Here is a 27,482-nt window from a genome sequence, read left to right on the forward strand (position 1 = left end):
TACCTGGAAAGTGTGACTGACCTTGGGTTTCTGACGATGTGACCAGGGTAAATTTCCACCGGATTATTAGAAATCTAAATAACTAATATCACTATCTGTTGTGTCTGATCTCATTTATTCTGTAAACATTTAAAGTAACGATGAAATAGGGGAATAAATAATTTTACTGAGAGATTCCACACAGTCCAACTATAGTTCAATGTTTCTCATGGTACTGATGGCATGTGACAATCTCTGTGGCATTGACTCTGCAATGTCTAAATAGTCCTCTTGTGGGGCCTTCAGAAGGGTATCTATGTTCTTCAAAGTGTCTGAGGCATGAAGGCCAAGGTCATCCAGCACATTGCACAGGTAATCTGAAATAATTTGTCAACATTAATTCATAATTGATTCTGTTAAATGCAGTAAAACAGAACCACTTAATGAAGTTCATTAATCAACTTTACATACATGGTAACTCTAACATAAAATTTCACTATCAATCTGTTCCTATGATTAATATCGTATCACTTCCCTTGAGATCACTATTGGAACTGACCCCTATGATAAATAGTATATGACATCTTATACCCATTTTGAAACTTCCTAGCAAAGTTTACATAACAGCTATTTCTGTTTCATTCTTACAAAGAAGAAAATTAAATTAATGATGTTTAGCAAACTTAAGAACAGTATGTACAGTGAAAACTGTCTAATCCGACACCTGTACAGTCCATTTCACTGGGCATTCAGACCTTTATTTTCATTCTCAATGTCATTTTTTCATTAATTTTACACTGTTTAATCCAACATCTTGTATACTTGCATGTCAGATTAGACAGATTTCACTGTATCATATTAAAATTGGATCCCCTAATCCAATCCCTGCTTAGTGAATTAAGGACTATGTAAATCAAGGGACCCCAATCTTATTAGACTGGAGAAATGCACGAGTCTCCTGCATAGAATACCTATGTCTGTGATGATCTGTTTTGTTGCATGGTTGGACAGTTCATGGATTTTCAGAATCTGCTCACTATACAAATGCATTGTTCCCCTTGCTATGGACTCCAGCCACAAGTCTGACACATGTTCTGGGAGTTCTACAACATTGACATTTGATTGTCAAAAATCATGCCATTCTAACAGAAGGCCCATGGGCCAAAACAAACACTTGAGTTACCTGATATGCTCTTGCTAAAAATAAAAGAATCTGGAATGAAAACAGTTATTGTTGCCCCATGCTGAGTAAAGCACATACCAAATAAGTATGTTTGTATATTCATTTAGCAATTTGTAGCATACTTGTGCTTTAGATTACATTATGACATAATAGTATGAACCAAATCTGAACTTTACTCCTTTCTGAGGGTCAAATACAATCATATTTACTTTTATTTTTGCCCAGTTGTTCTACAGATTATCAAAAGACCCCATCATATTTATAAAACCCTCCTCCAACAATGGAGAAAACTTGGGAGCCTTTCCTAAGATATGCTCTGTGCAAAGTTTCATTGATATTGGCACAGTGGTTCTGGAGAAGTCCTAAATATGAAAGTTAACAGATGGATACTGCACACACACACAGAAACTGCACACACACCACACACACAGAGACACCATACACACACTACACACAGAGAGAGACACCACACACACACACACACACACACACACACACAGACACTGCACACATACACATGTACCACACACACAGAGACACCACACACACACACACACACAGCAACACTGCACACACACCACACAAACACAGACAAATGCCAAACAGAGAGACTTGCTTAAGCAATCAGCTAAGTTCAGCTAAAGATGCCATGGTTCAATAGCTTAAATTTTCTGCTCATGTTATCATAATCTGACTTTAAAATAAAAATTTCTTAATACTTACTTATGGAAATATTTTTATCAATGAATTAAATTAGAATTCATATATCAACCAAAATAAAGCTAAATTAGAATTCATATATTAATCCAATTAAATGACTAGATTTCTGTCCCCTGGCCTCAAAACCATAAACTGAGAATATTCTTAAGTCTAAATTTCAAATCCAGCAAACTTTTGAAAAAATTTTCATAAACAAATAGAATTTTCAGTATACGTTTGCATTTGAATTTTTCTATAAACCTGCAGTTTTTTAATGTGCTAGATATATCTTAAAATATAAGTAATAAAATTTTTGACTTAAGTCTATTCTCATTTTATGGTCTTGGGGCCTGGTTACACAGACTCTTAGCAGTATGATACACAATGCTACCTGTTTCATCTGTGTATGGTAATTTGCCATGCTTCAGAGCCACCAGGACTGATGGATTATCCTGCATGGTAAATGGCTCCAAGTGCTGGGGCAAGGTCATCAAATACTGCCCCACCTGTAAAGTCAGAAATTGACATGTACATCCTGTATACAGGGAACATTGCACCCCATGTTAATTTCACTCAGTCACATTGAAAAATGATTTTGTCGAATTTCAATTTTCTCACAAACATTAAATTATTTTTATGCTACCCACTTTTAATTAATTTCAACCACTTTGAAATAGGGTGAATTCTAGATGTAAATGGAGATAAAAATTTCCCAGTACAATGTAAATACATATCATTTTAGTTCAATCTATAGTGATTGTACTATTTTTCAGGAATATTTAATTTTCAAGGTTTTCATTTTATATTTATGGCCATGAACTAAATCCCTTTTAAAACGAAAGAAATTGACCAAACATAAAGAACCACAATTCTTCAACCACAAAGTTAATGCCCTGAAGAAAATCTTACCCCACAAAAATAAATATTTCTACCATAGCCATCAATGAGTACATTTAGCTATCTCCAGTAACAACCACCTTTAAGGCAGTACCAAACACCTGTTAAATCAGTTTTCACTAACACCTTAAAATCATTAAATTGATAAATGAAATCTCCATAATACTAAAATTTAATGATATTCAATCTTTAATGCTTTTATTTCATCTTTGTGAGATTTAATTGTCTATTATAAAGTAATGGGTAACTTTTGCTCTGTAGCTAGTAGAGACCTGATATTTGGACACATGTATTAGCAGGCTCAGGGCATGGACAATATTTTGGTACAAGAAATTATTTGGATATTAATAATATGATAGAATTTAATTCGTGTAAAACAAAGCAACAAACCTAAGTTTCAAGAACTGATGCAATGCAAAGATGTATTTGAGACATCTAAATATTTTCATTTTCAAAACAAAGGCACGAGCCTTGTCTATGTTTATATGTCACAAGACTATCAGGATGTCGCCAAACTTGTCGGTTTTGCTGGAAAAAGCTCTTACATATATAACAAAAATTTCATGTTTTCTCCTTTGTGCTAGCTCCTTAAACTGATTTATCATTAGCATATGTCAAAATATTGAAAGCTTTTGCCATGCATCTAAGAAATCTTGGTGTTCTCACCTTCACACATGGTTTCCTAGCGTGTTGATAAACTTGATTTTGGGAGCCAGATTTTATGTAATTACAAAGTATATCCTCTGTAAAAATATTTTTAATCCACTTATTTATAAAAGATCTTTATTTCTATACCAGAAATCTGTCAATTTTGATCAATCAAAAGCCCCTCTGAAGCATAATGAAGGTCAAGGTCATATCCTTAGGTTAAAGTTTAGATATAATGATGTCATTTGCCAAATATGTCAATTTTTTTCTTAATAAAATTTTGAAAAAGTCCAAAATATCTGAAATCCTTGGTTGAATTTTCTTTATTTCAAAATATATCAATTTCTGTGTCATTTTTACATAAGCTTATATTTTTTTCAATATTTTTTGAAAGTATATACAATTCCTTTTAAGAGATATTAATATGTACATTAACATATTTACGTTTAAGATTTGCTATGGACGGGCCATGCATTTTATTCAATGTACATTGTGGTGTACACAAATATATCAATTACAATATTTAGAACAAATAGGTCTGCTTCATAAAAAGTATCATTACTTTTTGTATAATTTCTATATTAGATAAAATTGTCATGAATGTTTAATTTCACACTCTTCTAACTGGGGTCTGATACCCTATATTTGAAACTATGTGGACCAAAATTAATAAGATAAATTTCCCTTATACCATGCACAGTAAGAGGTTTTGCTCTTTATAACAAAATATTAAAGTAAAAAAAAATTTAATTTGAGAATTTTTTTTACGGATCTGTTTAGTACTACCTTGAATATATGTAGCTACATGTATCTCAAGTAACAACCAAATAAACAGTAAATAGGATTATTAGTGATATTTGGTATCATTTGTCCTTCAATTGGTGTTCGACTTACTTTAGTAATATATTCCTGTGGGGAAAGGCTAAATGTAGGAAGGTCGGAGGTCAAAGCACCTCCAGCACTCTTTGATGTCCAAATCTGAAGACAAATTGTTGTACAAAATATTTAACCTTATGATAAATCTAATCATTTTCTATGTAGATAATTCTTTTTATAAATGTGTGGGTCTGCTGAATTTGCAAATACACATTATAGATAAATTCTTCAAAAATACATTGTATTTAACATGTCCTTTAGCAATAAATCTAATCTACTAGTATACTATATTGGCCAAATTTTGTGCAAAATCTACACAGGATTTCCAGATTTTGTCACAAAATCATTCATCTTTATCAAACTAGCATACATGTATGCACATATCTGAAAATAAGGCCTGACCTCCAAGTGGCAAACATCAGCTAGGTATCCCCGAAGTGTTGCAAACACAATATCGAAAGAAAACTTGTGAACATCTTCACTCAGTTTGCATAGCTCTTTCTTTGTATCCTCCAAGACTGACGGCATATCACCTACCAATAGAAAACAAATATTACCTCCTAAATGGAAACAAATATCACACACTAATTAAGAACAAATATCACCTACTAATTAAAAACAAATATCACACACTAATTAAGACTAAATATCACCTACTAATTATAAACAAATATCACCTACTCATACATGTGATAATTTTTCAACCACAAATCTGTAAAACGCCTTTAAAAAGGTGTGATTTTGAGTGAAAAATCTGTAGACACAAGTTTGCAAAATGTGGTACAAAATCTGTACCCAATATCAATCATAAAATAGTTTTATACGTCTACAAAAGTAAAAATGCTAAAAAAAAATTCACAAATTCTATAATTTGATTGTTGTTGACACCATTAAATATTTCATCATTTCTAATTTTCTGATCATATGTACATTGCATTTACAATTAGTCAATATTAGAGAAAATTTTGGCGATCACATCACGTTGAAGTTTTAACTTTTGAAGCAATATATGTCAGTTAGTGTATAATATTTACATATAGTCAAACAAACCATTCTTTTATTTCACACTGAAGTTAGCTGCAAGGTTTTTATGCACTATTTTTTATCTGATTTTTAGAAATATCAAACATGTAGGCAGTGTTTTCTGTCTATACAGCAAGTTCACTACACTTTACTACCCTGACAGATAAACAGGCTGACCCCTGACACAGCTTACCTTCGCCCAGTCTAGTAACCAGGCCCTCCAGGTTCTCAATGTCATGTGGATTACCGAGAAACAGAGAAGCATGGGCCTCCAATGCAGACACTTTTCCAAAAAATCTATAGCACAGAACAAGCCTTGTTTAAATTCCCAATCCCAACATTAAAACTGATATTGTACAGACACATGAAGAATTTGAAACATTTTAATTTTTATTAATTAGGTTCAATATTTTGATTCAAATAAGAAATCCTGTAGTAATTTATTTTTGGGAAAGACATGGAGCTTTTCACCATCCCTAACCCAAAAGCACCTTGCCTTTTTACATCTGAAAACGCAAAGCATTTGACAATGTATACAAAAACAATTTTTATTGTGTAGTAATTTCTAGCTCCCATTCACCACTTAAACATTTGAGTCCCCATACAGGCATCTAGGGGAAGGGGAACTATGAAATTGCCTCCTGTAGACCTGACCTAATCCAATATCTGCATATAACTATGTAATTTTAAGTTTTTAAAATTTTCATTTTTTGAAATTTAAAAGTTCAAAGAAGTAAGTACAGTTTCTACAGTCATCTGGCCCAAAATATTGATGATTTCACTTGGAGCTCAAATCCTGGCATTCAATTAAGGAATTGAAGCATGTTTTTCATCTCAAAATAATACACAATATATATCATTTTCATTTTGCTCAACAAATGCGCACATCTTTTCCTGAGCAATAATTTGTATGACATTTGACAGTTTTCAGGCTTATTTTGAGAAAAAGGCGGGAAATGTCTTATTCATGATGTCATAATGCTATCCATTTAGGACTATTGTAAGGGGAGAACATTTTTTATAAAAAAAAAATAAGTTGTATCAGATGGGATTCGAACCGGGTGCCGAGAGAAGGTCGCGTGTGATGGACGATAGGCATTAACCTCTGCGCCATTGAGACTCTGCAACTACTTAGATATTTTTGGTATTCTGTGTGTCTGATTAGTATTGTAAAATTAATTATAATTGACTTTGAAGAGTATTATATTCTATTAATTTTGGGTAAAAGTATCTCTTGTTGAGTTAAAATAATTTCGTGTAATATTTTTCACACTTATGAAGACGGTCAGTGATTGGTCAGTATGTGTAATAATAGAACCTGCTATTGGCGGTATTTTTGCACGAGATACAGAACAACAAAGACGTGTCTGATGTTGTGTAAGTTTTTGGTGATATATTTGTCATTTTCAAGTACACAATAATTTGTCAGTGAATATTTTGAGTGCATAGATTCACTATATCGTGTGCAAGGTATTGTAAGAGATTCTTTGCTAAACAATGCTGTTAGGAAGCAGAATTCAATATTTAGCATTTGCTTTAATCAGACATATAGAATTGAGAACTAGTTTGTAGCTTAATGTTTTCTATTTATACTTAATGGGAGAATATAATTGAGTTTTACATACATGTACTTCGGTGACACAACGGTGTTTGAGTTATATGTGTGTTTCAGTATATTTACAGTGTTTATTTTATTAATAGGTCTAAATGTAGGTGATCAATGTATTACGTTGACCTTGACCTGTCGTGGTGGCCATTTTTTGGGCCGGATATTGCGTGCCTTGTTTAGGTTTGTGAACTTTGCGTATTTGCAATTGCTATTTGTTCATGTTGCTAATTATGCATGTTTATAATACATGTACTACATATGAATCCTTGCAAAGGAAATATGTTTGTATATATGATTGAGGTCAAGCAAATCTTGTACATTGATTAAGTCAATAGAACAAATTATAATGTGTTTTTATTTATTTATATTTATAGGAGCACTGTCATTGATTCATTCATTGATTCATCATTGATTGATCACATTACACTACAACTGTGAATAAAAGGTGAAAAGAACTTGTGTGTTACAAATGGCGTCGTGGACAGGATTCACTTCGATTTAGTGTTCGTGTGACAGTGTGCAATACTCGACGAGTCATGGAGCAGCTCATCCAAGGCCTCGTTGACAAAGTTAAGGCCTTGGAAGCCAGGGAGACACAGGAACATCAGGCAAATCTGGATATGAAGAAGGAGTTGCACCAACTTCAGAAAAAATTAAAATCTTACGAGGAGAAGGAGTCTAGAGAGAAACCTGCACCAGTTGTGTATGTGAAAAGTGAGAGGAAATTTCAAAAATTCAGTGGACGTCCTGAGAAAGATACAGATCCGGATGTCAACGACTGGATAACCGAAATGAGGGAACACGTAAGAGCAACAACATCCAAAGACGGTCATGCAGATTTTGTGATGGACCATTTGGCTGGTAGTGCTAAAACAGAAGTCCGTTTACTTCCTATAGAGCAACGGAAAACCGGCGAGGAAATCTTAAACATTTTAGAACAAATTTTCGTCACTAAAGATACTGTTTCACAATTACTACAGAAATTCTACCAACGGGATCAAAAAGACAGTGAAACGCTTGAAAATTACTCGCGTGTACTACTGCAGATGATGGAACGAATCAACAGACGAGTCGACAAGAAAATGCAAATTTTGGACATTAATATAACCGAACGTTTCATAGATGGAATCAAAGACAGAACAGTCGGTCAAGAACTTAGAAAGATCGTAGTTGAAAAAGGACCTATTCCATTTCAAGAATTTCGTTTGCGTATGTTGAAATGGGTAGATGACAACCCCCCGAAAGAGCGGAAAGTGTGTGCTTCAGCATCAGTGTCAACAGAACGCACAGACGCATGGAAGGAACTTTTGCAAAAACAACAACTTATGCTTGAAAAACAACAGGAACAAATTAACGCATTACAAAACACACTAGAGAAGGTGAACGAAAAAAAACCATATTCTAGCCCGAATGGACGAGGACGAGGCAAAGGGAACAACAAGGACATTGTTTGTTATACGTGTACTGGTAAAGGACACTTTGCTCGTGACTGTCCCAGTCGTCCCAATAAAAAGAGCAAACCGAAGAGTGACCCAAATGGAAATCCCCCACAGTAGCGAGCCGTCTAGTGGAGGGTCAGGACAAAGGCTCAACAGACAACATTAAAAATAAAATTCAAAATGCAGTCAGGGACTGTCCGGTGACATCAGTGGAAATAAATGGACATAGTGTTGACTGTTTCTTGGATACAGGAGCAGAGGTGTCAACAGTCTCAGAACTATTTTATAATCAGTTTCTACAGAAAACTAGTATAATGGACACTACCAAGTTTTTACGACTTACTGCCGCGAATCAGGAGCAAATTCCGTATTTAGGATATATAGAAGTGACTCTAAAAATACAAGACAGTGTGTTCAGTAACGTGGGCATGTTAGTTGAAACTGTGACAAAAGACCCAAATGCTATTCAAGTGATATTAGGATGTAATGTATTAAAGAACATCAGAACTTCAGAACATTCTTGTTCGTTAATGGATAACCCAGTATGGAATAATGTCATGTCTATCTTAACTTTAGCCGACAAGGAAAACTCTGTAAAAATTGGACTTGTTAAAGTTGCTGGTACAGAGTGTGTTAGAATTCCCGCTAATTCGATGAAAGTTGTCATGGGATCTACAAGACAAAACAAGCGGAACGAACCCTACACTGCAGTTGTACAGGCTGTCACTGCAGAAAATGGATCTCTGCCGAGAAACGTCATGGTGATAGACACTCTTGGTGTTGTTGACAATGGAAGAATTCCTGTTAGGATAATAAACATTGGGCATGAAGACGTTTGGATTCAACCAAAAAGTCGCATCGGTACGTTACACCTTGTTGATATTTTGAAATCCACAGAGGATGAATATGTTGTTGACATTGAGAAATCTGAAATCAACATCCGTAGAGTTTCAACGTCGCCTTATACAGATTCATTTGATGTTGAAAACATTTTATCTGACTTGGATGTGGGACATGAAACATTCACAACAGAACAAAAGGATAAACTACGTGAACTGTTTGTCAAACATCATGATGTTTTCGCCAAAACTGACGAAGACTTAGGATATACACAAACTGTCACTCATCCTATTACCTTGACAGACGATCAACCAGTAAAAATTCCTCATCGTAGGATACCACCAAATCAGATAGTGGAAGTGAAACAACACATAGAAAACTTACTAAATCAAGGAATAATCCGAAAGAGCATCAGTCCTTACGCATCGCCTGTGGTGATAGTTAGAAAAAAGGACAATAGTATCAGACTCTGTGTTGATTATAGAGCTCTCAATACGAAAACGATAAAGGATGCATACCCTTTACCGAGGATAGAAGAAGCATTAGATGTGTTGAATGGAGCCAAATACTTCAGCAGCATAGATCTAATACAAGGATATCATCAAGTGGCCGTCAAAACTGAGGATATTCCAAAGACCGCATTCCGAGTAGGAACTGGAGGACTGTTTGAGTATGTGAGAATGCCGTTCGGTTTGTGTAACAGTCCGGCAACGTTCCAAAGACTGATGGAAGCGTGTCTCGGTGATGAAAACTTTGATATTCTTGTACTGTATTTAGATGACATTTTGGTATTTTCACGGACTATAGAAGAACACATTCTTAGACTGGACAAAGTGTTTACCAAACTTAAGTTACATGGACTTAAAGTGAAAATGTCAAAGTGTCATTTCTTCCAGAAGGAGGTTAGGTTCTTAGGACATATTGTGTCCGAGAACGGTGTTGCAACCGACCCAGATAAAACAGCAGTAATCCGATCATGGCCCATTCCAGTCACCGAAAAACAACTACGTTCATTCCTTGGACTGGCTAGTTATTATCGTAAGTTTGTACAGGGATTTGCCAGTATCGCATCTCCTCTCCATTCTTTATTGTCTAAACCGAAAAACACCAAACTGAAATCCGAACAATTTCAAGCACTATGGACTGAAGAGTGTACTCGGGCATTCGAAACATTGAAAGAGAGACTTACGTCTGCACCAGTGTTGGGATTTCCTGATTTCACTCGAGAATTCATCTTGGAGACGGACGCTAGTCTTGAAGGTCTTGGAGCCGTTTTGTCGCAAGAGACACCAAATGGTAAAGTAGTGATTGCCTACGCATCAAGATCACTCAGAAAAGCAGAGAAAAACATGGAGAAATATAGTTCTATGAAACTGGAATTATTAGCACTCAAGTGGTCAGTTAGCGAAAAATTTCGGGACTACCTTCTTGGATCAAAATTTATTGTGTATACTGACAATAATCCGTTAAGTTATATCCACAAAGCCAAGCAGCGTGTCGACGCAACTACAATGCGCTGGATCGGAGAATTGGCTCAGTTCAACTTCTCGGTGAAATACCGTTCTGGAAGGGTCAATCGAAATGCGGATGCTCTGAGTCGACGACCTATTTCATCGGAGATAGAAAGTGTTGTGGATACACTAAACAGGATTACGCAGAGTACATCATTGGAGGTGTTAAAGGGAAGCATGAACTATATTGGTGAAGAAGCAGCTAACGTTCAGTTGCGTTCCGTGTGTGCGACAGCTACATTACCTGAATTTATCCCAACAGACATTGCGGCACTTCAGGAACATGATCCGGTCTTAAGTAGAGTGCGTTATTGGATGGATCGAGACGATAAACCGTCAGTTTATGAATTGAAACAGGAGCACAAAAGTGTCAGGAAACTACTTAATCAAAGAGACAGACTATTTTTTGAGAACTCTGTGATATTCAGGAAAATTCAGGATGAAACAGGAGAACAGAATCAGCTTTTGCTTCCGGAAGTTCTAAAACAAAAAGTTCTACAGAGTGTTCACAATCATGCGGGACACCAAGGCATTGAAAAGACATATTCATTGCTAAAGAAAAGATGTTTCTGGCCAAGCATGCTACAAGATGTTCAAAAATGGTGCAAGTCCTGTGAGAGATGTTTGATAGGGAAGGCTCCCCTTCCTGCCATTAACCCCCCAGTCAGCAATCTTATGGCATACAAACCCTTAGAAATTCTCGCTATTGATTTCACAGTGTTGGAAAGGTCGTCAGATGGACGTGAAAACGTGTTAATTATGACGGACATATTTACCAAATTTACGCAAGCTGTAGCTTGCAAGGATCAAAAAGCAACAAATGTGGCAAAAATCCTTGTTAAAGACTGGTTTGTCAAGTTTGGCGTTCCAGCACGTATACATAGCGACCAGGGACGAAACTTTGAAAGTTCTGTTGTCCGAGAACTGTGTAATTTTTATCATATAGAAAAATCACGCACAACGCCTTATCACCCTGAAGGCAACGGACAATGTGAGCGATTCAATCGCACCATGCATGATCGCTTAAAAACGTTACCACCTGAAAGAAAACAGAGATGGCCGGAGTATCTTCCAGAGTTGGTTTATATATACAACTCCACAGTGCACTCATCTACGGGATACTCTCCACATTTCTTGTTCTTTGGTCGAGAACCTGTCTTACCGGTGGACTTCCTCCTTGGAACCAGGAATTTGTCAAGTAGTGATGCTAACGTACCTGTATCCTTTGATGATTGGTTAGAGAGCCACAAAAAGAGGATGTGTGAAGTCTACGAGTGTTCATCCGCTAACTTGAGGAAATCGGCTGAACAAAGGAACAAACAGAGGAACAAAAAGTCTACAGATTCATTTATTCCGATAGGAACCCGAGTTCTAACAAAGAACAGAGTTCTTGGACGCAACAAGATACAAGACACGTGGTGTTCCACTCCGTATAAAGTTGTGAAATATCTTGGTGATAATGTGTATTCTATTCAACTCGCGGATGGATCTGGTCCAATAAAAAACGTCACTAGGAAGGAAATTTTAGACACCGGTGAAAAAGTGACCGCTAGTAGTGATGATTCCGAGACGGAGGATTCAGATAGTGATTACATTCCAGAACAAATACAAGAAGTGATCCAGGCTGAGGAGTCGTCGAGTCATCGCAAATCAGACGAAGAGTTCGTTGAACCAGAACAGCCGCGCCGGAGTAAACGAACAACGGCTGGAAAACATTCCAATCCGTTTAAATTACCGCAAAGTGTCGTGTCGTCAAACTCTTGTAATCAGATTTCGGTCCAGAATTCAAACTTTAAGGAACTTAGTGATGCTATTGTGAATCTTGGTGTTACATTAAGCGCAACCCTTAGTGATTCTTGGACTAAACAAAGTCAGAATAGAGACATAGTTTAGAGTGTCTTGTGCAGAAAGAAATATTGTATATATTTTTAAAATTTATTTTGATGTCAATGTTTACATATTTTTAGAGTTGAAGTAAATTTTTCCATTGCTGTGGTAAGCAATGATAAAAAGTTGGGAGATTTGTAAGGGGAGAACATTTTTTATAAAAAAAAAATAAGTTGTATCAGATGGGATTCGAACCGGGTGCCGAGAGAAGGTCGCGTGTGATGGACGATAGGCATTAACCTCTGCGCCATTGAGACTCTGCAACTACTTAGATATTTTTGGTATTCTGTGTGTCTGATTAGTATTGTAAAATTAATTATAATTGACTTTGAAGAGTATTATATTCTATTAATTTTGGGTAAAAGTATCTCTTGTTGAGTTAAAATAATTTCGTGTAATATTTTTCACACTTATGAAGACGGTCAGTGATTGGTCAGTATGTGTAATAATAGAACCTGCTATTGGCGGTATTTTTGCACGAGATACAGAACAACAAAGACGTGTCTGATGTTGTGTAAGTTTTTGGTGATATATTTGTCATTTTCAAGTACACAATAATTTGTCAGTGAATATTTTGAGTGCATAGATTCACTATATCGTGTGCAAGGTATTGTAAGAGATTCTTTGCTAAACAATGCTGTTAGGAAGCAGAATTCAATATTTAGCATTTGCTTTAATCAGACATATAGAATTGAGAACTAGTTTGTAGCTTAATGTTTTCTATTTATACTTAATGGGAGAATATAATTGAGTTTTACATACATGTACTTCGGTGACACAACGGTGTTTGAGTTATATGTGTGTTTCAGTATATTTACAGTGTTTATTTTATTAATAGGTCTAAATGTAGGTGATCAATGTATTACGTTGACCTTGACCTGTCGTGGTGGCCATTTTTTGGGCCGGATATTGCGTGCCTTGTTTAGGTTTGTGAACTTTGCGTATTTGCAATTGCTATTTGTTCATGTTGCTAATTATGCATGTTTATAATACATGTACTACATATGAATCCTTGCAAAGGAAATATGTTTGTATATATGATTGAGGTCAAGCAAATCTTGTACATTGATTAAGTCAATAGAACAAATTATAATGTGTTTTTATTTATTTATATTTATAGGAGCACTGTCATTGATTCATTCATTGATTCATCATTGATTGATCACATTACACTACAACTGTGAATAAAAGGTGAAAAGAACTTGTGTGTTACACTATCATTCTGATTTTCTTAAAACGCTGATTAAGGTAGCGACGGATAGCAACCACGTGATCAGTAAAAATTGTGTATTTTCACGTGAATTCATTTTCCGGAATTCCTTACTCCGTCATAGAATAGTAGAAAAACAAAAAGGGGTTCCGAAAGTGTTTTGTTGCTGTGACTGACTCGCCTACAGAAAATATGCACATACCACATAAGTATACGTCAATGTCTGTAATAATGGTAGATCAAATGTTTCATCTGTGTGAAACTTTTTGCTAATCGAAATGTTAAACCAACCACCAATCCATGTACATAGATGCGCTACGTAAACAAAGTTGTTGATTGATGCATCGTAATGTCCGAGTGCTGCATGCTGAGAGATTAAATACTGTTTATACAGTCATTGAGAGGCTAAACAAAGTTTCTTGCAAGAAGAGGAAGTTGGTGGATGCATTCAACTTGGACAACGAAATCATAGTTTCGTTTGGTGAGTGAAAAAAATGCCATAAATTTGTATTCAAAAGTTCAACTCACATTTCCTCTGCTATTTCACAACGCGATTTATAATAACATCTGTAAGTTTAAACACACGACATACAGTAGATGTATTATTTTGTATGTATATATGTATTCCATATGTGCATAAAATATAACTCCCACCTGTGCATGTGATTGTAAACGAACGGATGTCATGTAAATGTATACCACATTTGTAAATATGGGCTCTCACAACTCTTTTATTAAGAAAATAATAATATCGTTATGAAAATAACCGTTACGAAAATAACATACCTTGAACTACATGTATAAAAGTAATGAAAAACAAATATCTGTATAGACCTACTATCTAGGGGTATGAGGGAACCGGATAAAGAGTGGAAGGGGGGGGGGGGCATGTGTTGAATTATAAATTCCCTAGACTATAGTATACATATACTATTACTTTGAAATTTCAGTGACCTAAGAAATATATCAAACCTGAAGTTTCGCATAAACATGTAGGTTGGCAAAACCTTTTTAAATAATGTAAATTAATCACAAGTCTGCATATGCCCTCTCATAGGCAAATGTATGCACTGTATGTATAAGTAAGATATGTATACTACACGTATGCCCTTCTCTTGACCCACATTTTGTAAATAAAACAGATATGATAAGTCTATGGCAGTTTATGAAAACATATATACATGTCATCTCATTGCAATTTATAATTTTGAAACATCAGTATTTAAATTTTAACTGAATATGTGTTGAGACACAGTTTTAAAATTCACATTGTCTGACGCAATCTAATTACTCAATGGTATAATATAGACCTAACTGTGCAAATATCAATTATGATGATCTTTTTTCTAGGCATCAGCCTGAAGACCGAGGGAGGTTAGATAGGACCAGTGCAGGTTGAAGTGGATTTCGAGTCAACAAGTATAACAGCAAGAGAGGTACTATATTGTTTTTTGATAAACATTTGTAAAGACAATTCTGAGTATATCAGATATTCATCTTTTTTGCTATATTTAAATATATTTATCTATATTTTGAACAGGTACTCCATTTACAGTGATGATGACATATCCCCTGGACCCCCACAACTCCACAAATTTAAAAATGTTTGATCAAGTTCCGAAGATTAAAGAACTACTGCAAAATTTGGGACTGGATGAAAAACATTAATTCACTTATATGAGCTCAGAGCAGTGGATGTTATACAACATACTTTAAACTAAATTGTGAATTTAAGGGAAAACAAGTACATGTACTAGTATATCACAAGTACATGCCTTTTGAAAGACAATAATATTGCATAGATGTAAAGGAAATTTCAATGTTAATTATTCTTTCTTAGATATATTAGTAAAAAATGTGCACATGATAGAATATCAATTTTATAACTTCAATCAATGTTTTTGAATTTTCCTTGTAATTCAAAATTTAGTTGAAACATACATCATAGATACATTAATGTATATCAAATTTTTAGAAAAGTTTGATAATGGAACTAATTCACCCCCCCCCCCCCCTTATACATACAGTGAACATAGACCTTCACCTGGGGAAAACTTCAGTTAGTTAATGCAATATACATGTACATGCATTCTCAGTTATCCAATAGTGAGTTTTTGGTTCCATGTGAAACTACAATTAGAAATCTTAAACTTATGAAAGACACACCTATCTGTGAGGGCAAGATGACTCAGATGGACTTAAATGTAGTGATCCATGGGCAGTCCATGGGTCTCTTTCCATTGATATTAATTATTTATTGAAATATGAAATGGTTATTTAAACATATTTGGTGTATTATACTGTATAGTGATATAAATTTCTATCAAAAAACATGTGTAGGTAATAGATTTGGTCCAGTTATTACAAGAAATTGTATGAAAAATAACTAAATATTTAGGCAATCATTGTGAGTGCGAAAAGGTCAACTGCAATAGCACACACTATATATCATTCTTAAATGGCTCATAAAAACTTCTAGTATTGTGAGTTTGAATGCTCAATATGGTAATTTGGGAATGCTTAATCATTTAAGGTCAATAGTTTATCTCTGCTGACTGTATCTCTTAAAATTCATTTCTAGAAGGGAGGGGGTAGGGTTACAAAATCTGACATAGTTTCAGATTAAACCTCATTTGGTATATTTTTTTCTATTCAATATTTTAGATACTACTTGACTTAATGTAAAAATGAAATAAAATCAGAAATTTTATGAGCAGAATTTTGTTGTTGTCAGAAAATGTATGCCTGATAGTATTTGAGAAACGCCATATTTAGGGTAAATTTGGCCAATTGCCAAGTCGAATCATGCCAATGTTTTCCTTAGATGCATTTTGAATTTCTAATCCATGTTGATTTTTTATCTGTTTGTGTTTAATTTACATAACTATATATGACAAACAATATTTCTGGTGTCAATAAAATTTTTATTGGCTTTTGTGTTAATTTGCTCAATTTTGGCATTTTTTGCCTTTTGGGGCTGCAAAAATGGGGATTTCAATCTCGCTTTCCTCGAAAATTAACCTGATTACTTTTGTTGATTTTTTTATATGTTTTAGGATAAAGTCAAAATGTTATAATAAATAAAATTGAAAAAAATTCAATGAGCGGTTTTTTTGGGGCTAGCTATCAATAGCTACCTTAAGGTTAATTCCAGACACATTTTATAGAGAGAAATTTTTTGGGCCTTTTTATGTATACAACCGTTCCAGTGCAAAATATATGGGAACAAGGACTTTATTCAACTTTTCGAGTAAAAGGTGACATACAGCAATAAACAACTAATATCATGTCAATGTTAAAAATCAGTGGACACAAGTGGTTCTTGAGACAGAGAGGTCAATTACTAAAGACTCAGTCAGTAAAAGAGAACACAAAACAAGCTTCTCTACAATTTTTGACGGTAAATCTTAGCAATATTTCTTACCTGTTTGTATGTGACTGAATATTCCAGCAGTCAATGAGGCTAATATTGAAGAAATTCTAATAATTATCTATTTTAGTAATTACTTCTAATCCCTTATAAACATTAATTTATAAAATCATAATCCTAACAAAGGAAAATCTCAAACTTAAGCAAGAAATTCGACTAAAGTTTTCTTTCTCAAGAAATTGGGCCCTGAGCATGCTCTCTTAAATATTATTTACAGAGGAAATACCATGTTACATTTGACTATTAAGGACCTTGACATACATTTATAGATCCAGAACTTCTATTCACCTGCCCTCTCTATAGCAAGCACAAGATATGGTGTTTGTAACATGGTTCCAGACACATACATGTACCTGCATGCACATACAAATATGCACGTCGAACAAGCTATATGTACAGTATTAGACTCTCTTCAAAAAAGATCATAGCCATTTCCATTTTTTTTTCTTTCAATGAAGAGGGTAATTATCTAAGAAATAAATTTCATTCTAGAAATTACTAGGGCATAAAGTGTGACACTTCATGAAGTGTGTAAGGGAGTGATCAAAGATGAGCTCATCTAAATCCTATTGCCTATAGAGCCTGATCCTTACCTAAGCTTTCCTATCTCCTTGACTGGAGAGCTAGGGTTTGTGTAATGAGCTATTGTCTGCATCATACAGCTCACAATATTTCCATCTAACTCATCCATATGCATAATCAAATCCCCTAAATAAATGAAATTGTAGACATTACTGTAATAGTAAACTAAACCAAAAAAATGACGTATTGATACTCAGGAAAAATATTTTAAAATATCAAAATTCTAAATTTCAAAGTACAAGCCATTTCATTTTTATTTGTCACACAATTTTTCACGGATTTTATGAAATTTCATCCACTTTTGAAATTGTCCCCTCACCACACGTCTGTATGATCCTTAGCGTGTGTTGAAAGTGTGTCCAGTCTTCCTCCTCTCCTGCCCGCCGACTGGTGCGACATTTCTCTTTTATATTGGTCAGTACTCTCCGGAATTCTTTACAGTAATTACTAAAGTATGTCTAAAAAGAAGGATTGCTCAAATTTGTGTATGTGAAAGTTTTCCATATTAAACACACTGCATTATGAAAAAGATTACATCATATTGTGATCCATTAGAGGACTTCTTTAGGCCGAATCAAATTTGCTAGTCCTGTCCACCATTCCAATGTCTTGACACAGACTGTCAAATACTGTACATGGTTGAACAGATATATTGGATGTAAAACAAATGGCCCACAGACCTTATCAGCCACCTGAGTATTAGTTCAAAAGTATCACTAGTACAAAGGGCTAATAATTTTCTAAGTTAGGTAAGTTTAAATATTCATATAAATTAAAATACACAAATGCCCCCAAAAGTGCTATAATGATGAAAGATTTTACATAAAATTTACATTAAATTTTTTGACTATTTTGGACCTACCCAAAAGTCAGACCTCTGTGATTGCAAAATCTACAAATTTGGTCCATGTACATCCTTTTCTGCTTTTCCTAATTATGCATTTTGTTTTTATTTTGTATCAGCAAAATAAGAAGTCTTTCAAATGATAAAGACATTTAATTACTACAACCATTTTGACACCATCTTGATACCAAAACCCTTACCCCTGTAACCATGAAATTTACAATTTTGGTAAAGAGCTCCCTGTTCCTTCTAAATATCCATTTAGTCTCAATTTAGTATCAATAACAATAAAGAGTATGCTATTTAAATGTTTTACACATAAACACTAAATGCCAAATTTGGCCCCACCCTGGAGTCAGAATCTCTACCCCTGCAATCATGAATTTTACAATTTTCGTAAAGTGTTTCCTGATGACTTCATTTAGTTTTTCTTACAGATGTGAGTTGTAGATAAGGTTTTTGGAAAAAAATTTGAGAGTTTTTACCCTGTCTCTAAGGCCCCAGGAGTGGAGACAGGAGTCCTGAAATTTAGAATTCTTGCCTCCCCTCCTCTTCCCCCCCCCCCCCCCCCCTCCCTTGTCCCAAAGATGCTTCATACCAAATATTTAAAAAGAATTGGAAAGGTGGTTATCAAGACGTAGTCAAAATGTTTAAATGTTAATGGACAACACATGACAACAGACACAAAATGTTTAAATGTTAGTGGGACAACACATGACAACAGACACGGACCAGTAGCAACAGGTCACCTTAGTGAATCATGTGACCTAATAACACACCTATTCATAAGAATATAATATTTTAAGTAACACTTCACTAAATTGAAACTAATTAGCTAAAATTCAGTGACCAAACAGAACATACCTTCAATGAATCCATCATAAACACATATCCACATCCATTGGTCAGATTCAAGCATCTGTCATTAGCCTTTTAAAATTGAAACCACTGATCAATATCTGGTACAAATAAATCAATAAAAAATATGTACTGGTACTAAAACAATATAGTAAATAAATCCACTTTTATTTAATACGCTTACCTCTTTTGCAAAATTAAATAATTTATTGACCGATACAGCTAACAACTGAACCGTCTCAAAGATTTCCTCATGATCCTGTAGAAAGAGACACAAATATCCATTTTTAACTCTTCATTAAAACATAAGATTGATTAATGAAAAAAGTCTTGATGCCATTTTACTGCATTGAGTCCTTCATGAAATTGTACATGTCATGCATATGCTAAAAGAAAGATTTTTTTTCTTCTCACAAGTTTGATTGACTCCAGATCTTTCCCTAGTTTATCTTCTTCTAGACTTTGATATGTGCTGATGTACTGACGATAAGGAGCATATAACTCTAGTAAGAGATGATCCAGACTTGTCACATGATTGGTGTTGTCAGCTGCAAATCAAACAACAAATACTATTGAACTACAAGGACGATACAGACATTTCTAACAGTTTGGCATTGAAAATAGTTTGGAAGAGAAAATGGTGTTAGAGGAATTGGATTGAGGAAATTATTTTTGCTAGTGCAGAAAAGGGAAAAAAAATAATTTCAGTCACCTTTCATATTAGATTCTACTGCTTGCTCCATACTTCTGGCAAATCTCTCCGTAATCTGCAAATTATTTCAAACCAACATATATCTATGTGTATTTCTTAAGGAATAGCTATCATTTAATTCATGAAAACCAACTTTTTTTTCTTGAGATGCAGACAAATAAAATTCATTTTAGAATACAAGCAGATTTTTTTTATCCCATCACTGCCTAAAACATTGAAATCTGACAGTTTCAACATATTCTTTTATAATGAAGCTAGTAATTTGTTCATGATAAATGAAAATGCTCCAAAATTCTAAAGAATTTTAGTGTACAATATCTAGGGTCAATATCACAGGACAAATTGTCATGAAATGATAGGATCCACATCAAGAAATTTTGAATAAAACTTAACATTCTTGCACTCTAGTTGTATACAAAGATGGTGGACCAGATGCTGTGTGGGGAGCTTTAATAGTACAATGTAGCAGATGTCGTGTGGGGAGCTTTAATAGTATAATGTAGCAGATGTCGTGTGGGGAGCTTTAATAGTACAATGTAGCAGATGTCGTGTGGGGAGCTTTAATAGTACAATGTAGGAGATGCTGTGTGGGGAGCTTTAACAGTACAATGTAGCAGATGCTGTGTGGGGAGCTTTAATAGTATAATGTAGCAGATGCTGTGTGGGGAGCTTTAATAGTACAATATAGCAGATGCTGTGTGGGGAGCTTTAATAGTACAATGTAGCAGATGTCGGGAGCTTTAATAGTATAATGTAGCAGATGTCGTGTGGGGAGCTTTAATAGTACAATGTAGCAGGTTTAGATGCTTTATTTATTAAGTGGTATGAAAAAATCATTTGTTATTAAATGAATTTTTCTCACACTTGGTAAAATTTTAGTATAGGGGACCCCTATTTGAAAATGTCCAAACCATGTAGATAACTGTGCAAGCTTTCATGTGAGTGTAAATAATGCTTCAGTTAAAGAAGAAATGAATAAACTATCAACATAACACAAATGAAAAATGTTTAGAAATACAGCTGAACTTCCGTATATCCAACACCGATATCTCAAATACCATGGATATGTTGAACCCAATGTATTTCCCTACCCTCTCCATAAAGCAATATATAAATAATGATATGCTCTCCCTGTAGTTGATAAGTAGAATCTAACCTGCTTAAGTTCTATGAGTCCAGCCAATGTGTCTCTGTGCTGTATATACAGATTAACACAGGAATAAAGGGGTGGATCCAGGGATTTCATGGTTTCTGTGATCAGGTCACACACAATGGGGAGAGGATCAGGAAACACTTGTTTACACCACTTCATCTTCAAATGAACAAATAAAAAATATGCTATATGATTTCAAAATACATCAAGAAATCTGTTGTGAATATTTGTCACAGAAAATGGAAACTAATGAATTTTACCTGGGTATGCCAAGTTGATAAAAGTTGGTCATAATATTCTGTCATCCATTCTTTCAAAGTGTCATCAGCATTTGCTTCCATCGTATTCTTCCATGTATTTAATAATGTCACCTGTATTCATGAGAATGTAACAAATTCTGACATGCAAAAAACATATTGGTAATCTGCTCATGTCACATGCCAAATATAGTGTGTCTAACAAAGAAAGGCCTGTATGTACCGAGAGTGATGGCGATTCTGGCTTTCTGAAATCAATCTCTCTATATATATCTACAACTCCAGACTGATGAATTCTCTACATGCACCTACAAATCCAGACTAATGAATTCCTTTACATTCACCTACAAGTCCAGACTAATGAATTCCTCTACATGCACCTACAAGTCCAGATTAATGAATCCATTTACATACACCTACAAGTCCAGATTAATGAATCCAATTACATACACCTACAAGTCCAGACTAATAAATCCCTCTACATGTATCTACAAGTCTAGACTAATAAATCCCTCTACATGTATCTACAAGTCCAGACTAATAAATCCCTCTTCATGTATCTACAAGTCTAGACTAATAAATCCCTCTACATGTGTCTACAAGTCCAGACTAATAAATCCCTCTACATGTATCTACAAGTCCAGACTAATAAATCCCTCTACATGTATCTACAAGTCCAGACTAATAAATCCCTCTACATGTATCTACAAGTCCAGACTAATATATCCCTCTACATGTATCTACAAGTCCAGACTAATAAATCCCTCTACATGTATCTACAAGTCCAGACTAATAAATCCCTCTTCATGTATCTACAAGTCTAGACTAATAAATCCCTCTACATGTATCTACAAGTCCAGACTAATAAATCCCTCTACATGCATCTACAAGTCCAGACTAATAAATCCCTCTACATGTATCTACAAGTCCAGACTAATAAATCCCTCTACATGTATCTACAAGTCTAGACTAATAAATCCCTCTACATGTATCTACAAGTCCAGACTAATATATCCCTCTACATGTGTCTACAAGTCTAGACTAATAAATCCCTCTACATGTATCTACAAGTCCAGACTAATAAATCCCTCTACATGTATCTACAAGTCCAGACTAATAAATCCCTCTACATGTGTCTACAAGTCTAGACTAATAAATCCCTCTACATGTGTCTACAAGTCCAGACTAATAAATCCCTCTACATGTGTCTACAAGTCTAGACTAATAAATCCCTCTACATGTATCTACAAGTCTAGACTAATAAATCCCTCTACATGTATCTACAAGTCCAGACTAATAAATCCCTCTTCATGTATCTACAAGTCTAGACTAATAAATCCCTCTACATGTATCTACAAGTCCAGACTAATAAATCCCTCTACATGCATCTACAAGTCCAGACTAATAAATCCCTCTACATGTATCTACAAGTCCAGACTAATAAATCCCTCTACATGTATCTACAAGTCTAGACTAATAAATCCCTCTACATGTATCTACAAGTCTAGACTAATAAATCCCTCTACATGTATCTACAAGTCCAGACTAATAAATCCCTCTACATGTATCTACTAACCTTGTGACACCTTGAGTAGTACTTGTATAGCTGAGGCACTCTGTCTATATCAGTGAAGATTTGAGTATACATCTGGGCAGTCTCCAGGGACTGGGTGTTGAATGCCTGCACTAACTGAGGACTCAGTATAGCTTCCAGTCTGTTCTTCAGGGTCTCTAGGTGCTGGCATCTGTCCCCATAGTCTGGTGTATCCACCAACATCAACTGTAATCAACAGATTTAGCCAGGTTAAATCAAAGAGCAGCTATCTGCTTTATGTTCTACAGTGAACCTTTGCCTTAAAAAAAAAGAGAGAGAGAAAATTTTCATTGCCAAATAACAATCCTATGCATCCGTACATTGTTTCACATGCACCTACCAAACTGTTTTGCATCCCTTTCAGTTTCATTGTAATCTACAGAAGAAAAATATTGTGGTAACTACGCAAACATATGGTGTTGTCTCAAGGTTTATTAAAAAACTCTTAATGAAACTAGTAGTTTGCTTTTATGGGTGTGTATTGTAGCACTCCTTTGTTTTATAAAGTTTTCATATATAAGTCATAAAACTACTATAAATGAGATATCTTATAGCAAATTCTGAAGTCCTAAATGTTTATAGGTAAAGAATTATGTTTGCATGTATATACAGCTTTGATGTCCTGAGACTGGAAAACTTCCTCTACATCTGAGCTCAGTGTGGTCCAATTGTCAGCCTCCTGTGTAGAAATAACAGGTCCATTAGTCATTGAGAGGAGACTCAGGAGGGTACATTTTAAATTTTAGGAGTTTGTATTCAATCCCATTGTACACATTATATTACAACAAGATATGTTCAAATAAAATCAAGAGTCTTTACAAATGCCAATCTGACTTCATTAAGCAGCTCTAAAATCCCTAAAACATGAACTTTAATTATATGTACATTTATATACAAAGACCTCACACATTTCATACATGTCCATTTTTTACTGACCTTAAGAGCCTCTGCAGTAGATGTCATTAGTGATTTGATTGCATCGAGCTTCAAAAGGGTCTGCATAGACTTCGCTGTGTCATGTTCCACCTGAAAAACCCAATATTATTACATTCTCACCTATCACAAAGTTTAAAAATAACAAAAACACTAGGGGCGTGTTTGTGAACTATCCTGTGTACCTTCTGGATGTCTTCCTTGACCATTTTCATCTGATCCTGAAGAAGGGCTGCTTCTTGTTTGACAGCATCTAATTCTCGCATAACCCTATAATATACACAATTTGTACTGGTTCATGAACCGAGACATAGGATATTAAACTCTCACAGATTCTTACATGCTGTTTACTAATTACACAAAGTCAGACACTGAAATCCTTCAGTTTAAGTGGAAATCCGAACAACTGTAAAACTATATCATGGTCTGAACTAATTCTATAAATGAACATATACAGTATATATGCATAAAACATTTCACAAACCTTGGTAGATTTTGAACAGACTGCTGACTTGTTTCTTCTATGATGTTGTTCACTTCCTAAAATAACACAGTCCAATCCAATATTCAAATTACACTTGTACTCAATGATACACTCCAATACATGCATCAGAGTATATCATTGAGGAGCAGAATTACAAAGTACATGCATGTGTAACACACCTATCAAAATTGTGGGGGTCAAAGACTTGTACACAAATTACCCAAAACATCAAATGATATCTGACATATTGTGCTTAACACTTTGATTAATTTACAGCAGAATAGTTCAATGTACCTGAATGAACATCTGAAGTTTCATAACCAATGTTGTCGCATATTGCTGTAATAAAAGAAATGGATACATTGAAAAACCCGAATATTTCAAAAGATAGTGAATAATCAATATATAAATTAATTACTTGAGACATAGTGTATCAGACTAGTTGAACTCACATCCTTGGCAGCACTTGGATCCTTTTGTGATCTGAAGGCTGAGTTAACCCATTCCTTTGTATCAAAATTATCATCTAGAAATTTTGAGTAATCCTACAGAAACATAAAATGATAAACATTCATTTCAATGTTACTGCTCAATGCCCAATTAACTGTGTAGATATGAATACAAATGTCTCTCATATATAGAAACACAGGGAATTGTGACATAAATATATTATTTTGGTATCAATGTCACAGGTGCTTGAGGACAGGACACAGCACCTACACATCCCCCCCCCCCCACTCTGAGAACGTTGATCCCTGAGTCTCTTGTAACTTTTTTAGTCAATCATTCGTCTATAACATATCTTTTGTCCATCCTATGCTACAACTCCAAATAAAAATGTAAACTAACATTTCATTAACAAATACCATACCTGACTATTATAAACAGAGTCTCTGTAGCATAGGATGGACCAAAAATATGTCAAAAATGAAGGTTTGAGGGTCAGCATCTCAGGGGAGGGGAGGGTAGGGACGAAGCTTCAGAGCTCCAGATAAGGTGTGTATCAGCGTAAATACTCGTTTAATTTGACCAAATACGCTTTCAAGTTGAAAATCATGCGTACAATTACGCATTAGCGAATTTAAATACATTTTACACCCCTAAAGTAATGCGTACTTGTGATATCTGTAGTATAATATAAATACGAATTATCTATTCATATGAATTGAGGTTAGCCCAGGGTTTGATCATACATGAAATAGCACTATGAAATACGTTTCGATGACAATCACAATTTTGAAAGTTTGGAAGAGCTAACTCAAAACAACTATATATTCCTACTTGTTATACTTTTTTTAAAGAGTTAGTGTGCAGTTGAGAGCACAGAAAAAAAATTCTTGTATTATCAATCATGGACGAATGATTGCTGCTAAAAACATGGCACAGAAAATATCACCGGATAAACAATACTTCCACTGTTAAACTTTGACTTAAAGTTTTTATTGAAAAGCCACTCCAGCAGCATTGTCTCAATAAGTATTTAAAAGCATTTGCCAGAATGGGAGTCACGCATTTATTTGATACTTGTATATTTACGGGGGGGAAATCCTTTGTAGTTCTTTTTATCAAAACTCTCCATTGTCATGTGATTTTTAAATTTATCATTGAGGGATTGAAATTTAATATGTCAGACACCCAGTCACATGATTATGATCCAATTCTGTATTAGTGGCAAAACAGCAAAGATAATCAGTAAATTACAAAATACTCTTTTGACTTTTTCTGAAATGCAAAATACTCATTGATTTGAAAATCATTGGGTAAATACTCTTTGTGGTAAAAAATTATCTGGAGCTCTGAAGCTTCCCTGAGCAGAGGAAAGTGTAGCGGACTGTATATAGGGAACATATACTGTACTGCCTCGCTAGTGAGCTAGCTTTTCTAGTGATAGAGTCTCTCATTTGGTCACGCAGATGAAGCAACTGCAAGCCCTTGGATGGGTGACTGCTACACGTTACACTTTTCTGTATCACAAATACTGCCATTTGAATTCAAACTGAAAGTAACATTTGGGTCTCGGGAGTTTTCCAAACAACTGCACTAAGTGGTGTATGTCATCATTTCAAATGGTCTCATAGTAGACTGAGTTTCAGTGCTGATTAATGCTGACCTAAGGCAACTCAAAAGGATATGTTACATACCAGTTCAGAATAAGTTAATGGTCTGCAGAAATAGTCAATGTTCAATCACCGAGAATGCTGGAGGTGTTTTGTGTTTCCTCCCTTATGGTGTCATCAATATATTAATATAAGATATGTCTCTTTCTCCGATTGTAATTGTACATGGGACAAGTCCCTGGGATACAAAAACGACATCATATCCACAATCACTCAACACATCTAATATACAACTGTACATGTTTCTTCTTGTCAGAGTAATTATAAGAGCTAAATATTGCTTTAAACAGTATTTACTCTCATTTATGTGTACTTGGAGAAAATTTTAAGTACATATAACAGGGTTTTGACACAATCTGAGCAAACTATATATACCAGTTTGATCAGATTGTGTCAAAACCCTGTGGTACATAATGATATGTATATTAACTAGATCTATACATTTCATTTCTCATTGGAGAAAGGCAAGTAATGAAGAAATCAATTTTTTGATTGAATAGTTTTGTAAGTTATTTGCGATGAGAATTTTAGACAAATATATAGCAAAAGTAGTACCATGTCGGTTCTCGACCGTGCTACTGTCCGCGTCCACGTCGTTCAATCTGTTTACATCGCTGAAGAGTTTGAAATAAGAGATAAAAAGAGTATACTTTAGAGCTTTTCAATAGCTCGTACATGTATGGTTATCCCGCCGCAAATTCACCCCTTTAGCTTGTA

The 27,482-nt window shown here is 34.8% G+C and overlaps 1 protein-coding gene and 1 long non-coding RNA gene across 5 annotated transcripts; one reads left to right on the plus strand and one right to left on the minus strand.

The window, feature by feature from the left end:
• Window positions 1-98: 98 nt before the first annotated feature.
• LOC125655334 (conserved oligomeric Golgi complex subunit 7-like) lies at window positions 99-27,408 on the minus strand. 4 transcript variants are annotated; one of them, XM_048885595.2, is made up of 25 exons: window positions 27,321-27,408; window positions 25,101-25,193; window positions 24,943-24,987; window positions 24,649-24,704; window positions 24,350-24,434; window positions 24,168-24,257; window positions 23,842-23,910; window positions 23,572-23,607; window positions 23,214-23,417; window positions 21,641-21,751; window positions 21,384-21,539; window positions 20,228-20,282; window positions 19,930-20,063; window positions 19,700-19,774; window positions 19,522-19,587; window positions 18,133-18,271; window positions 17,825-17,939; window positions 17,226-17,264; window positions 14,330-14,368; window positions 5,499-5,602; window positions 4,685-4,815; window positions 4,301-4,384; window positions 2,253-2,367; window positions 951-1,082; window positions 99-356 (listed from the first exon to the last, which is right to left on the minus strand). In XM_048885595.2, exons 1-25 carry the CDS (start codon window positions 27,321-27,323, stop codon window positions 190-192), a joined length of 2,343 nt encoding a protein of 780 aa, XP_048741552.1. In that variant the 5' UTR covers window positions 27,324-27,408; the 3' UTR covers window positions 99-189. The 4 variants fall into 4 exon arrangements, with proteins under 4 accessions (XP_048741552.1, XP_056005871.1, XP_048741561.1 ...); XM_056149896.1 differs by lacking the exon at window positions 17,226-17,264; XM_048885604.2 differs by lacking the exon at window positions 14,330-14,368.
• Window positions 13,835-16,733, plus strand: LOC125652942 (uncharacterized). Its single transcript, XR_007361768.2, has 3 exons — window positions 13,835-14,282; window positions 15,152-15,237; window positions 15,342-16,733. It is a non-coding gene; the product is annotated as an uncharacterized LOC125652942 (long non-coding RNA).
• Window positions 27,409-27,482: the final 74 nt, after the last annotated feature.

Source organism: Ostrea edulis, chromosome 1 (assembly GCF_947568905.1).
Source record: "Ostrea edulis chromosome 1, xbOstEdul1.1, whole genome shotgun sequence".
Classification (NCBI taxonomy): domain Eukaryota; kingdom Metazoa; phylum Mollusca; class Bivalvia; order Ostreida; family Ostreidae; genus Ostrea; species Ostrea edulis.